Genomic DNA, 13,845 nt, shown 5'->3' with positions numbered 1-13,845 from the left:
AAATAGTCTTTAACTATGTGTAAGCATCAAAATGTTCTAATTAGACAAGGTTATGTTTTACAGGAAAAATTTATTTTGTTGTCATATATATACACATATGGTAATGACATAAACTACTCAGGAGACTGTATAATATCAGAAAAACAAGATTAAATGAACTCCAAATGTTTTAGTTTCTAAACTCTTAAAGGGATTTCTAGGACCCCTCTATCATCTTCTTTTTTCAAAGTGAGATCTTTTATTTAGCAGGGAAGAAAAGTTAGTTTTTGCTTCCTGCCTCAGGCAGAAAAACAGCAGCAAATGAACTTGCAGGTCTAATTTTTAACAAGGGCAAAAAGGGAGGTCTGGGTTAGGATGGGCTAGGATGCAGCAGTATATATATTTTTAATTAAATTTTTTATATTAATTCAGTTTATTTTCTTTGTATCCCAGCTGTAGCCCCCTCCTTCATTCCCTCCCAATCCCTCCTTCCCTGCCCCTCTCTAAGTCCACTGATTGGGAGGTCCTCCTCTACTTCCAATAGCTTATCAGGTCTCAACAGAACTGGCTGCAATGTCCTCCTCTGTGGCCTAGCAAGGCTGCTCCTCCCTCATGGGAAAGGGGGGAGGTCAAAGAGCCAGCCACTGAGTTCATGTCAGAGAGAGTCCCTGTTCCCATTACTAGGGAACCCACTTGGATACTGAGCTGCCATGGGCTACATCTGAGCAGAGGTTCTAGGTTACATCGATGCATGGTCCTTGGTTGGAGAATAAGTCTCAAAAAAGACCCCTGTGCCCTGATCTATTTGATCCTTGTGGAGCTCCTGTCCTCTCCAGGTCTTACTAACTCCTTTCATATGAGTCCCTGTACTCTGCCCAAGATTTGGTTATGAGTCTCAGCATCTGCTTTGATACACTACTAGGTAGAGTCTTTCAGAGGCCCTCTGCCGTAGGCTCCCGTCCTGTTACTTGTTATCTCCTACTTCCAAGGTCCATCCCATTTGTCTTTCTAAGTGAGGATTGATCATCTTACTCTGGGTCCTCCTCCTCATTTAGCTTCTGTGGGTGTACATATTTTAGAGTGTTTATCCTATCTTATAGGTCTAGTATCCACTTATAAGTGAGTATAAACCATGTGTGTCTTTCTGCTTCTGGGATACCTCGCGCAGGATGATCTTTTCTAGATCCCACCATTTGCCTGCAAATTTCGTGAAGTCCTTGTTTTTTTAATTGCTGAGTAGTATTCCGTTGTGTAAATGTACCACAATTTCTGAATCCATTGCTCAGTTGCTGGACATCTGGGTTGTTTCCAGGTTCTGGCTTTACGAATAACACTGCTGTGAACATGGTTGAGCAAATGTCCTTGTTGTATACTTGAGCATCTTTTGGATATATGCCTAGGAGTGGTACAGCTGTATCTTGAGGTAGTGCTATTCCTAATTGTCTCAGAAAGCTCCAGATTGATTTCCAAAGTGGTTGTACAAGTTTACGTTCCCACCAGTCCACATCCTCTCCAGCATGTATTGTCAATTGAGTTTAGATCTTAGCCATTCTGATGGGTATAAGGTGAAGTCTCAGGGTCGTTTTGATTTGCATCTCCCTGATGGCTAAGGATGTTGAGCATTTCTTTAAGTGTTTCTCTGCCATTCTATATTCCTCTACAGAGAATTCTGTTTAGCTCTGTACCCCATTTTTTAATTGTATTACTTGATTTATTGCTTTTTAACTTCTTTAGTTCTTTATATATTCTGGAAATCAGCCCTCTGTCAGTGGTGAAGATCCTTTCCCAGTCTGTAGGCTATTGTTTTGTTCTGACGACAGTGTCCTTTGCTTTACAGAAGCTTTTCAGTTTCATGAGGTCCCATTTATTGATTGTTGCTCTTAGAACTGTGCTGTTGGTGTTCTCTTCAGGAAGTTGTCTCCTGTGCCAATGAGTTCTAGGAACAGTCTATTTTGATTGGGCATGTTAATTAGGTGAACCAAAGGGGCTTTTGATTGCTGGACTTCAATGCATTGATAGCTTTACCTTGATGGTCAGCCTCAGGAGGAGGAAGTGGCCAAATAAGGGAATAGGCCTAAATGTCTAGCTTTAGGAATGTAGTCTAATGGTCGTTAGCAAGGCAGAGGGAATGAGGGAGAAGGGCAAGGCCTTCCAACCTCACCATGCTCAACTTTGGCATTAAAATGGTCTGTTTTAGGGCCTCTGAAAGACTCTACCTAGCAGTGTATCAAAGCAGACATTAAGGCTCATAACCAAACTATCGGCAGAGTGCAGGGACTCGTATGAAAGAAAGGGGAGTTAGTAAGACCTGGAGAGGACAGGAGCTCCACAAGGACCAAATATATCTGGGCAAAGGGATCTTTCATGAGACTGTTTCTCCAACCAAGGACCATGTATGGATATAATCTAGAACCCCTGCTTGGATATAGCCCATGGTAGCTCAGTGTCCAAATGGGTTCTCTAATAAGGGGAACAGGGACTATTTCTGACATGGACTTAATGGCGAGCTCTTCCACACCCCTCCCCCATGAGGGAGGAGCAGCCTTGCTAGGCCACAGAAGAGGACATTGAAGCCAGTCCTGAAGAGACTTGATAAGCTATGGTCAGATGGAGGAGGAGGAGGTCCTCCCCTGTTAGTGGACTTGGAAAGGGGCAGGGAGAGGATGAGGGAGGGAGGCTGGGATTGGGAGGGAATGAGGGAGGGGGCTACAGCTGGGATACAAAGTAAATAACCTGTGATTAATATAAAAATAAATAAATTTAAAACATATTTCTACATAATAAAAAAATTGTCTGTTTTAGAGCTGATGCAGCTGATGCATTTCTGACCCTGACTACCATTTAAGGCTCTCATTTAAGTTCCAAGTTTTCTTTTCTGCACAGGGTAGTGTTTGCCCTGCCTATTTTCTTTTCTTTTCTTTTTAACTTTTTAATACATTGTTAATTTTTTTATTGATTATAATTTTTAAAAAGTGGGGAGGAGCCTTAAACCCCTTGGCATAGGAGACAACTTTCTGAACAAAACACCAGTAGTACAAGCTCTAAGAACAACCATCAATAAATGGGACCTCATGAAACTGAAAAGCTTCTATAAAGTAAAGGACACTGTGGTCAGAACAAAAGGACTACCTACAGATTGGGAAAGAATCTTCACTGACCCCTCTATCTTATTCCCATGGCAACAGCATTAGTCCTGATATGTTTAAAATTAAATAAACCAGACTTTCAGCTTCCTTTTCACTCTACAACCTAAACAATTGCATCAATACAAGATGATATGAAAAAGCACAATCAATATGATATGGAATTGAAAACAGGCTAATATTTTTGTCACTCTATGTTTTTGTTTTGTGTAGCAAGATGTCTTATTATGACAACAATTGTACTATATCAACACACCAAATTTCTTTTGAATCCCTCTTTCTTCATTGCATATACCACGAACAGAATTCCTCAGGCAATAGTAGATCCTAAAGTGGAGGAGGAGCAAGTAGGGCTGGGAAGGTGGCTCAGTGGTTAAGATCACTTACTGCTCTTACATAATACTTGGATTCAGTTTCCAGTACCGATATGATAGCTCACAACAACCTGCAACTCCAGTTCCAGGGACACAGCATCCTCTTCTGACCTCCATGGGTACCAGATATGCATGTGTGGCATGGACATAAATGTAGGCAAAACACTCACACATAAAAGTAAAAGAAATCTGAGAAGCGCATTCCTGTAAAATCAGTAGCTTATCACTCGATACAAGGGTAAGGAGTTATGAGCATGTCAGTTTCTCTGGCTTTCCTACCCTCCACTATATTATTTGCTTTAGGATTGATATTATTGTAGGTATAAGAACAAGACTTACTTTCTACCCTCCCCCCAAAGCTTTGCATCAGGGTCGTAATGAGAAGCAGGTATGGAGCTTGCAGGCCTTCTGATGGGGTGCTGCTGTTTTGTCCATGTGATTTATTTGTGAGAACTTCCAGTTAAAAAAGAAATAAAGCCTGGAATAAGATAGCATGTGGTCAAAGACATATCAAAACATATTTGCCCTTCCACATGTATTTATATATGTGCTGGAAGACTGGATTTGTCACCAACATGTTGCATTCTTTTATTAAATATGTCTTTCTTACTCTGCATGTTGATATTACACTCTTGCCATGCTATCTTACATGTTTAATGGCTGTTTAATGCTCCTCTCATTGTCATAATATTAAAGGACATTTCTAGAGTCCTGCAGAAAAGAATTCAATGGAAATTTACTGTGAATATTCCTGGAATTTTATCATTGTCACACACACACACACAAAAAATGTTTTCTCTTTCTGTGTTTCTGCATTCCTTTCTAAATTCTGCCCCTCTCTGTAATCACACCCCTCCCTGAACCCCTGGGACACAGGCAGAGGCTGTTCTTCCATAGCCTCTCCTGTGGCCAGAATCTGTGTTCTCTTCCCAGTTCTGCCTTTCCTGCTTTATTTTCTTTGTGATTCTAGCTTACTTCTGGATTCTTAGTGAAACAAGAGGGTATCATTTGGAAACTATAGCAAGAACACTTTGACAAGAATAATGTTTACTTCAGAAAACCAATGAAGACCATGCTCTGTGTAGATGCATGTTGGAAGACCCTACTATTAAGGTCACAGTCCACCATATCCAGATAGCTCTCTGAGGCCTGTTCAAACTGGAGGCCACCCTTTCTCAGCAGAGCTTCCCTTCTCTGCCGGACCTTATATGGGGCCCATCTCTAGGCACAGATGCCTGACTTTGCTCAGAGGATAACCCAGCACAGAGCCTCCTGCCGGTGATGCTCCCTTTCCCTGCTTGTGTGATAATTAGGTACTTGTGTGACCAGTCAGTCCTTCCCACCTGTGGACTTAGGGACCTTTGTACCTTACTCCTAAAACAATAAAACGAGCTGTCTCTCTGAAGCTGACTCCCGGAAGTCTTGTCCATTGTACAGGGCCATCTGATCACCATTCATCGCTCTGTTCCCTTTGTCATCATGAGCCAGTGGCCAATGACCCCTGGGCAAAGGGAGAACCAGAGACATACACTATGTTGTATTTATTCTGTCCCAGTAGAAAATGCTCTCATTCTGCAAGGCCATGAAGCAGTCCTCTAACTCTATATCAAAAACGGAATAAGAAACTTGTTGACATTTCTTCCCCAATGTGCCCTAATGTTTGAAGGCTGTTATAAATGAATCATAAATATACCTGAATACTTTTTAAATAATTTAAATACTAAATGTGGGTTTTTCCAATATACACATTTCATGAGCTGAGTAAAACAGAAAATATATTTTACCCGTATTATCTTAGTTAAGGTTACAGTCACTGTGTTGAAACACCATAACCAGGGCAACTCCCATAAAACAAAATAACTGTGCCTCTCATGGTATTTCAGTGATTTAGTCTGTTAGCATCATGTTGGGAGCATGGCAGCATGAAGTCAGGTGCAAAAGTAGAAGCTGAGAGCTACATCCTGATCCACAAGGAGAAAGAGAGAGACTGGGCATGGCATGGCTTCTGAAACCTCAAAACCCATGCCCAATGACACACTTCCTCCAACAAGGTCGCACCTCTTAATCTTCCTAATTCTTTCAAACAGTGTCACTCTCTGGTGACTAAGCACTCAAACATCTGAGCCTATGGGAGCCTTTCTTATTCAAACCATGCGGCATATCCATCTATCTTAGTTAAGGTTCTATTGATGTGAAGAGATGCCCTGATCAAAGCAATTCTTATAAATAAAAGCATTTATCAGGGCTCTTCCTTGCAGTGTCAGAGAGCGAGTCTTTAGTCATCCTGGTGGCAAGCAGACAGGCACGGTGCTGGAACAGTGGCTGAGAGTTTGACGTCCTTACCCTCACGCAGCAGGCAGAGGAAGAGACTCTAGACATGGCACGGACTTTTGAAACCCCAAAGCCCACTCCCAGTGGTACACCTCCAACACACACACACACACACATACACACACACACACACCATATTTTAAAAAGTAAGAAAGAAACAGAGAAAATAAGTGTTTCCCTTGGCCCATTCCTCTGCTTATGGCCTGAACGTAATGAGCTACCTGAACATTTGAATGTATCACCTTGTCTTGTCTAATTTCTTTGCTCCAGTTGTGGCCACACAGGTAGTGGTACACAAACATTTTACATGAGAATATGTTGGGAGTTAGAGATTTCAACATATAGACCTTAATAACAAAGGGAATATCTTCTCTGCTCTTTTGGCAGGTTTTGGCTGCTCTTGGGGATTTGACAGGGTGCTGGAGAAACCAGCAACGTTACTGAAAAAAAATCTCATGTTCTCTCTCTCTCTTAAACACACTCTCCCCTTAGGAATTTCCTCTATTTTCACAAGAACCAGAAGTATACTGTATTTAGTATTTTAAAACTCAGATTTTGAAAGGTGAAAATATTTTAGAACATACTCAAAGATTTGTATTTCTTTTCATTTAGAAGTGTTTATATCCATGTGCTATAATTTTTAAGACTTAAAAATATTATTTGTTTTTATTATTAAATGCCAGTTTGTGACACTCATAAAAATGAAAATACAACATCCCCATTGTTCTTTGAATTAGGAGATAAGTATATGAAAATGTGGAGAGTTCTTCAGCTATTGGCAAAAAAATTTCAACAGTAATTCTGATGCTCTGATGACTTTGATCCCTGATAACCTGTTTGCCTATCAGAACCAGGTTATAGAAAAGAAAGGAATTGTTTTATATTTGCTTAAATATTTTGGACAAATGCAATTTTCTATTGTTTGGTATTCAGTATTAAAAACTAAATGTATAATTGGCAAGTACATGAATAAACAAACAATTGCTACGAAGCAAAGGCTACATTTATTTTCTATCTAACTGTGAAACACTGGCTGTCATATGACAGCTCTTCAGTGATGCTAATTTGAAAAGTAAGAGGATATCCTTTCTGACGTTATTGAGAATATCTTCAGTCCACATAATCAACCATGTCTGCAGCACTTTTAAGATCTCCTGCCAGTGCTGGCGATTTATCCCATACAAATGAGAATTTCATGTCCTACTTAAAATAAAAAGAAGCTCACTATTAGCAGTCAAATACCTTCCCTGATCTTGCCATTTTTTTTATAACTTAATCTATAATTAATCATTTCTCCCATCATTTTCCTCCCTCCCCACCTACTGTGCCTACTCCCCAATCCCTTCAATATCCATAGCTCCCCTGTCTTTAACCACTGTTGTTATAAACACATACAAAGAAATAAACAGACAGAGATAACCTCCTGATTCCATCCAGTGCTGCCTGCGTGTACATGTTTCTAGGGCTGATCACCTGATATGGGCCATCCAGTCAGAGGGCTCGTCCCTAGGAAAGACTCTTAGCAGTGGTTAATTGCCCATAGTCTTTATCTAGGAGTGACGCTGTTGAGGTTTTCCTCGTCTAGAGATGTCAACTGTTATTTGAATTGTTCAGGTCATCTTTAGGCAGCAATGTTGTTGAGATGCCATAGATGTTAGCTCCCCCTTACATACATAAGACACCATTTCTCCACTGATTGCCTGGTCTCCTCTAGCTCTTACAGTCTTTCTGCCCTCTTTTCCATACTATTCCCTGAGCTCTGTTTTGGGCACAGGTGTTGTGTTGTAGACATATCAGGGGAGGGTGGACACCAAGCTGTCACTTGTTCTCATTTTGACTAGTTGTGGCTTTCTGTAATGCTCTCCTGCTGCTTCATAATGAAGGTTCCTTGATAAAGGGTGAGATCTATGCTTACTGCTGGGAATAAGGATTAGTGTTCATCATGGAGTTAGGAATCATGCTGGTTTAGGAAAGCTGCAGTAGATATACTTTCCTTCTCTATTCATAGTGTGAGTTTATCCACACATTCATGCATGATACTTATTCTAAGGTGTTTTCTGAGCATCCCAACTGTCCAAGCCTGAGATGTTTCTCCAGGATGACACAGTCTGAGGGGCAGGCCGTTGTCATTCAGTGTGTGAACCCTACTAAGGGAACACAAAGAATATTCAAGGTCAGTTTACACAGAGATGATCAAAGTGTAGTTTGCTTGCAGCTGATATTTTGCTCCCACACCCCGAGAAGCGCTAGCTGCTTCTGATCATTGACAACCACTGTTCCTTAAACTGGGGTTAGTGTCTACTCTTTGAAAGCCACAACTTTGATAATATCTGCTAATAACTTAATAGAAAATCCAATGACTCATCCTAAATTACTCAGTACCTTTAAAAAGTCTCATTTTAATGATAAAGCACAAGAAACCATTTCATTCCTCATCTTCTTGAAGAATTTAATCACTGTTACACAGGTCAATGACAACAGCGTTCTCCTTATTATGTTTTCAAAGGGTCTTAACACATCTAGATGGTCTTCGTTTGAAGTCTCCTTTTTAATACAGTGTAACACATAACCTTGAACTTAACTCAGGCAAAAAGAGAAAGTGTTGTTTTGGTAAATTAATCATGAACATTCTAGAAGATCTAATTTAAAAGCTACACAGTAGCAGTTTATCTCATAGCATGAATTCCTAATCAATCAGAGTAAATAATTATTTAGACTCAAATATTATCATGAAATGTAGCCTTTCAAGTGTGTAAATAAAGTAAGCCTCAATTAAACACTTGCATCATTCAAAATAATGTATATATATATACTATATGTAAATATGTGTACTTAGTACTTGCAAACGAATATATATTAATGCACATATAGTTCACAAAAAAATGAATTTTTATAAAACAAATCGTCTTCTTGTTTTCTTGAAAACAGTGGCACCAAGTTGGCTACCTCAAGTGGTGACAGCACAATTAAATTATGGGACCTTTCAACTGGTGAATGCTTGTTAACCTTTGAAGGACACAGCCACGCAGTATGGTCCTGCACATGGCACTCCAGTGGTGATTTCGTGGCTTCTGCCTCACTGGACATGACTAGTAAAATCTGGGACATCAATAGGTAAGAATGACTTTAAGTATTGCCCATCTGTACTGATACACATTTGCATGAGAAGAGTTACATCTTTTCCCTCATTGCCACCACTGCGAAACACTGCAAGAACCTGTTCTTTGCTAAGATTACAGAGAGTGACGTTAAATAATTTTTATGGAATCTATTTCTAACTCTATTGATCTCTGTTGTTATAATAATTCCTTTCTGAGTGTCTGGAATAAGTCAAGCCCGTGTTAAGAGATTAGGGTCTGTCAAGCAGAAGCTGTTTGTTAAGAGCTGATAGAAATGAACACTTATTTTAAGCAGAATCTTTGCTCTGATTTGCACAGAGTTGCTGTACCTTTGTATAGCAGAAGGAGGTTTGGTAGTTGTGAATCTGATGGACTTTACTTATACTTAATTTTTATTGATACTTTGGAATGTTTTCCCAAACTAATAATTTTTAGTAATTCACAAAATGTAAGAAATTATAGATATAGAAGTTTTAGATTTATCTTAATTCAAGTCACACATCTGTTTCATTTACAGTATCAATAACTGTATTATAATCTGTTAAATAGACAAGTAAGTTGAAGAAAAGGTGCATTAGGTTGTTATCAAATATCTTGTTCTGGCATAGAGGTCATCTGACAGATTTTGAGTTGAAACAATGCCCAGGTCCCAAATTATGGAAGAGGCCTCCTGGAATAGTCCTGTATCCCATATAATGTATTTTAAACTAAAATAATGGAGCTACCATGAAGACAGACTTACACATACAATTTGGTTCCTTAAACAACTGTCCTCCATCCATCCTGAGTTATGGGTAGCATTTTAAGAGCAGAGGGCAATTAGGTGTTTGTGGCCATTCACAAGATTCATGGGAAGAGTCCCTCAAAGGCTATCTTAAATTCCACATGTAAACTGATACCCCGGCTCTTAAGCTCCTTTCCCTTCACACTGTTTCCTAGCAGCAGCAGCATCTGGGTTTTGTAAACCTCACTGTGGCTTTGCTGTCTGACTCTTCTAGTCTGCCAGTAGCTGGTACAGGCAGCCGACTGTGAGTCTGACTGGAGGAGGGGCCTTCCTTCTTACTGTCCTTTTCCCATGGGCATCTTGTAGCCTTGCCCTCAGCCCACTGACTTTATCCTGACCACAATACTGTTTTCACCACAGCAGCAGAATCCAGTGACAGGTGTATTTCTACAGAAACAGCCACACTGGGACACCATATAGTCAGAGAAACCTCAGCTAGCAGGTACCTCTTCTTCGTCGGTGTTCCTCCTCTCTCCCAGACTATAGAATCTAGTCAGAGAATCCCCATCACAAACATAGAAATGATCTCTTCTCTGAGGTCTAATTTCAGCCATTCAATCTATGGAAACCTCTTCAATTTTTCTTTCTTTCTTTCTTTTTTTTCTTTTTTTTTTTTTTTTTGTGTGATTTGGAGAGATGAAATCAAAGATTTTGTAAAGGCTAGGCAGTTAAGCACTAATCATTTCTACCTTATTTGTCTTAGTATTTCACTGCTGTGGTTGTTAGATCTTCCCTGATTGAACTTTGTTCCTTAGCACTCTTTTCTTTTTATTAGTTAGTAAACAACTTACATAGTTGACAGTCCTTTCTGCTAAGCTTTGATCGTGAAGGTAATGGGAGCAGCTTCCAGCCATTACTAGACGTTGACAAATTTAAATATAGGAAGATAAATAACATAATCTGTCTGGGTTATAAAAGAACAACTAAATGAACTTTGCATATCCCATGTGAGAAAGCATGGCTGTGAATGATACATTTTTGCATAATCCTACCTAAAACAGGGACAATCGTTTTGATTCTTGGTTGGGCATCATGTTGTTTACAGTAATCAATAGTATATAAAAATTCCTAATTCTATTATGCTTCTATATTGTATGACCATATTTCATAGTTATTTTTAATACTGAGTCATTGTATTTCATTTTAATTTTAAACCTACTAAGCATTTAGAACGTGTAAACCCAGCTATGATCAGGTTTGAAACTGATTCCCATTCAACCTCATCCCTCTAAGAATAATTTCAAACACTGTGACATGACAACTTTCCTCTTGACTTTGACATAAATACTGCCATCTCATTGATGCCCTGTAGTTATTGACATAGAGGATCAAAATTACTCTTGATTAATGTCAAAATTCTCTAAATTGAAATTTCCCATCAATATCTAGACCACAATCAAATTCATCACCCATGACAGAAATGATATGGCCTGAGAAGCTGCATGCAGCACTGCACTCAGGGGCAAGTAAAGTGAGTTACTGATTGCTTCTGAGCAACTGTTGATATGCCTTTCAGAGTTATAAGAAAAACATGAAGGATCAGCATCATATAGATATATTTAAACTGTGAGAGTCTTGCTTTAAAACCTCACAGGCTGCTGGAAATGGCTGAGTAACTTAAGGGGGAGGTTGCTTGCCTCAGTCATTTGGGTGTTGACAGAGCTGTGTCCTGTTGTATAGCTTCCTTTTTTTCTGGGTGGCATGTAGTTCTTAAGGACAGAAGGTGTTGAGCTGATACATGTCATCATCATCTATTTGGCTGTTCACCAAAATGTTAGGTCACTGTGAAGCATAACCTATATACAATTCCAGGTAAAGCTTCATCTTTGCTGAGCAACACTGAGACTCCATGAAAACTATCTAAAATATCCAATCTAGGTAAAGTCTCACTCTGTAAAGGTTCTCTAGCATATGTTGGTGGTCTTCTCAAACATCACAATATGAAGTGACAGATGCATTGCTTCAGTTAGAAATCATTGCTTCCTACTTCAGTTTTCAAATAAACCCTTTGAGGTGAGTCGCTAAGCATCATGCACACTTGAAACACACACAATGCACATATACACATATATGAGTGCACACACATAAACACACAAACACATACATACATACACATGCACATAGCCACACCCTCATATGTACAAACACACACATACATGTCCACACCTGCCTGTGCACACATACACGCACACACATGCAGACCGCTTGGCATGTGATTGTTCACTTGTGTGAATGAATAAAGAGTTGATCTGCAAGTACTTAATAGTACAGAGTAGTACTTTTTACCTTCCGTATTCATACTCAAGCTATGTTACAACCTGCTACCTTATCCTGTATGCATATATAAAAATTAAAATTGGGTAGGAGTATTACAAATGCTCTCGGTCAGCTGTGGAAATAACTTAGGTTCCTTTTTGTAGGCATTTATATAAAGCACTAATAAGTAAGTGTTCACAAGATGACTTAACAGTGTTGGGTTATGTTACAGACATAAGGAGAACTTCAGAGTCAATCACCGCCCTCAATGAGATTATAAATAATTTAAAGATGTAGCAATTTTATGGCAATCATAGAATTTTCAATGCCTCTGTTCTCCATAATACTGGATCAGGTACTCTGGGAGACTCCTGGCTTTTTTTTCTTCCAAGGTAACTAACTGTGTTTGGCTAAGAAGCTTTATCACATTGTCATTTTGGAGTTTGTAAGGCAAATCATGTACCTGCTCAACTTGGAGCTGGAGGAAAAGGGTTTGAAACAGCAGAAATGTTTGAGTATAGCTGCTTCAGCTGCTTTAACATCACAAAAGCAGGAATTTTGCAGTTTTTATCAGGGATAGAAAGAAATAGGGGACTTGTAAAATTCAACATCTTCTTCCTCTCAAATGATGGGAAATAATTGCAATGTCCTTAATTCTCCATGTGTTGTTTCAGATGCCCTTGAAATTATGTAGAGAAAAGAAAACAAAGAGAGTTTAAGAATCATGTTTGCTATTTTCACTGCATTTTGTTACTTAGAAGCAAATTTATCTGAAAAGTGGGTTTGTGAGAGAATCACATTGACAAACAATGAGCCTACAGAGAACAACTCACTCATTCTTAAAATAGTCCTTGAGGCTCCCAAATGCATATCCAAAGGAAGTGAACTTCTAGTACCCCCTAGTCACAAAGAAAAGGTAGAGCACAGAATCTGCATCAGTTACAGCCCTGATCCATTAACAAGGAGGAACCTGCTAAAAAATAAAGTCAGGATTTACACTAGGAAACCACAAAACAAACCCTAAAGCCACAAAATGAACCTCGCGAATCAGTGGGAAAGCTCTCCTCTGGTGAGCCTGTCAGGCTTCACTTAAGGAACTTTCATCAGTGCCTTGGTGAAGTTTCTTCACTTGCTTTCTTAAGATTCTAAGGCAATTCACAAAACAGGCGATTTTGATTTTCTTCTTTCTTTTCCTCTCTTCCCATTTGTACAGCTGCTGTTCCTTCCTTGCCCTGTCATTATACCTTTTGTTTGTGTAAGCACTCAGCAGAAAGCTTTGTTTTTACCTACTTGATCAACATCAGTGACCACTCTGACCCCATTGGAACAGCTTCAGCACTCTCCAGACAACATAGACTATGGAATACATGCAGTGGCTGAAGGGGATTTGGGGTTGTTTCCCTTTCTAGGTTGGGAAAACATCAACAAATACTTTATCGGTGGAGGAAGGTGTGGTTCAGTTATTTGGTGGGCAGAAAGCTGTAGCAGAGCATCACTTTTGTTTAGTTTTTTTTTTTCTCCTTTCACATTCACTAGAAACATGACCATCTAAGTGCTAATTTCCCAGCTTTGCTGTTTTTTTTTTTTGAGACATGGTTTAGCAGCTCTGGCTGTTCTGGACTCATTTAGTAGACCAAGCCAGCCTCAACTTCACAGAGATCTACCTGCCTCTGCCTCTGCCTCCCAATGGCTGCACCAATAATTTCTATACAGCAAAACAACATTCTGTAAAGCAAAGGACACCGTCATCAAAACAAAGTGACTGCCTACAGATTGGGAAAGAATCTTCACCAACCCTTTATCTGACAGAGGACTCATATCCAGTATATATAAAGAACTAAAGAAGCTGAAAAGCAGCT

At 39.4% G+C, this 13,845-nt stretch overlaps 1 protein-coding gene across 2 annotated transcripts in view; it reads left to right on the top strand.

Moving 5' to 3' along the window:
* Nucleotides 1-13,845, top strand: part of Spag16 (sperm associated antigen 16) — a 912,250-nt gene that overhangs the window by 430,682 nt on the left and 467,723 nt on the right. For both annotated transcript variants that reach the window (XM_055617071.1, XM_055617070.1), the window contains one exon: nt 8,756-8,941. In XM_055617071.1, the coding sequence (XP_055473046.1) occupies nt 8,756-8,941 (186 nt within the window). The remainder of the gene's footprint in view (nt 1-8,755; nt 8,942-13,845) is intronic.

This window comes from Psammomys obesus, unplaced genomic scaffold (genome assembly GCF_907164565.1).
Source record: "Psammomys obesus unplaced genomic scaffold, mPsaObe1.curated_primary_1811, whole genome shotgun sequence".
Lineage (NCBI taxonomy): Eukaryota > Metazoa > Chordata > Mammalia > Rodentia > Muridae > Psammomys > Psammomys obesus.
This window is presented reverse-complemented; position numbering and strand designations above follow the sequence as displayed.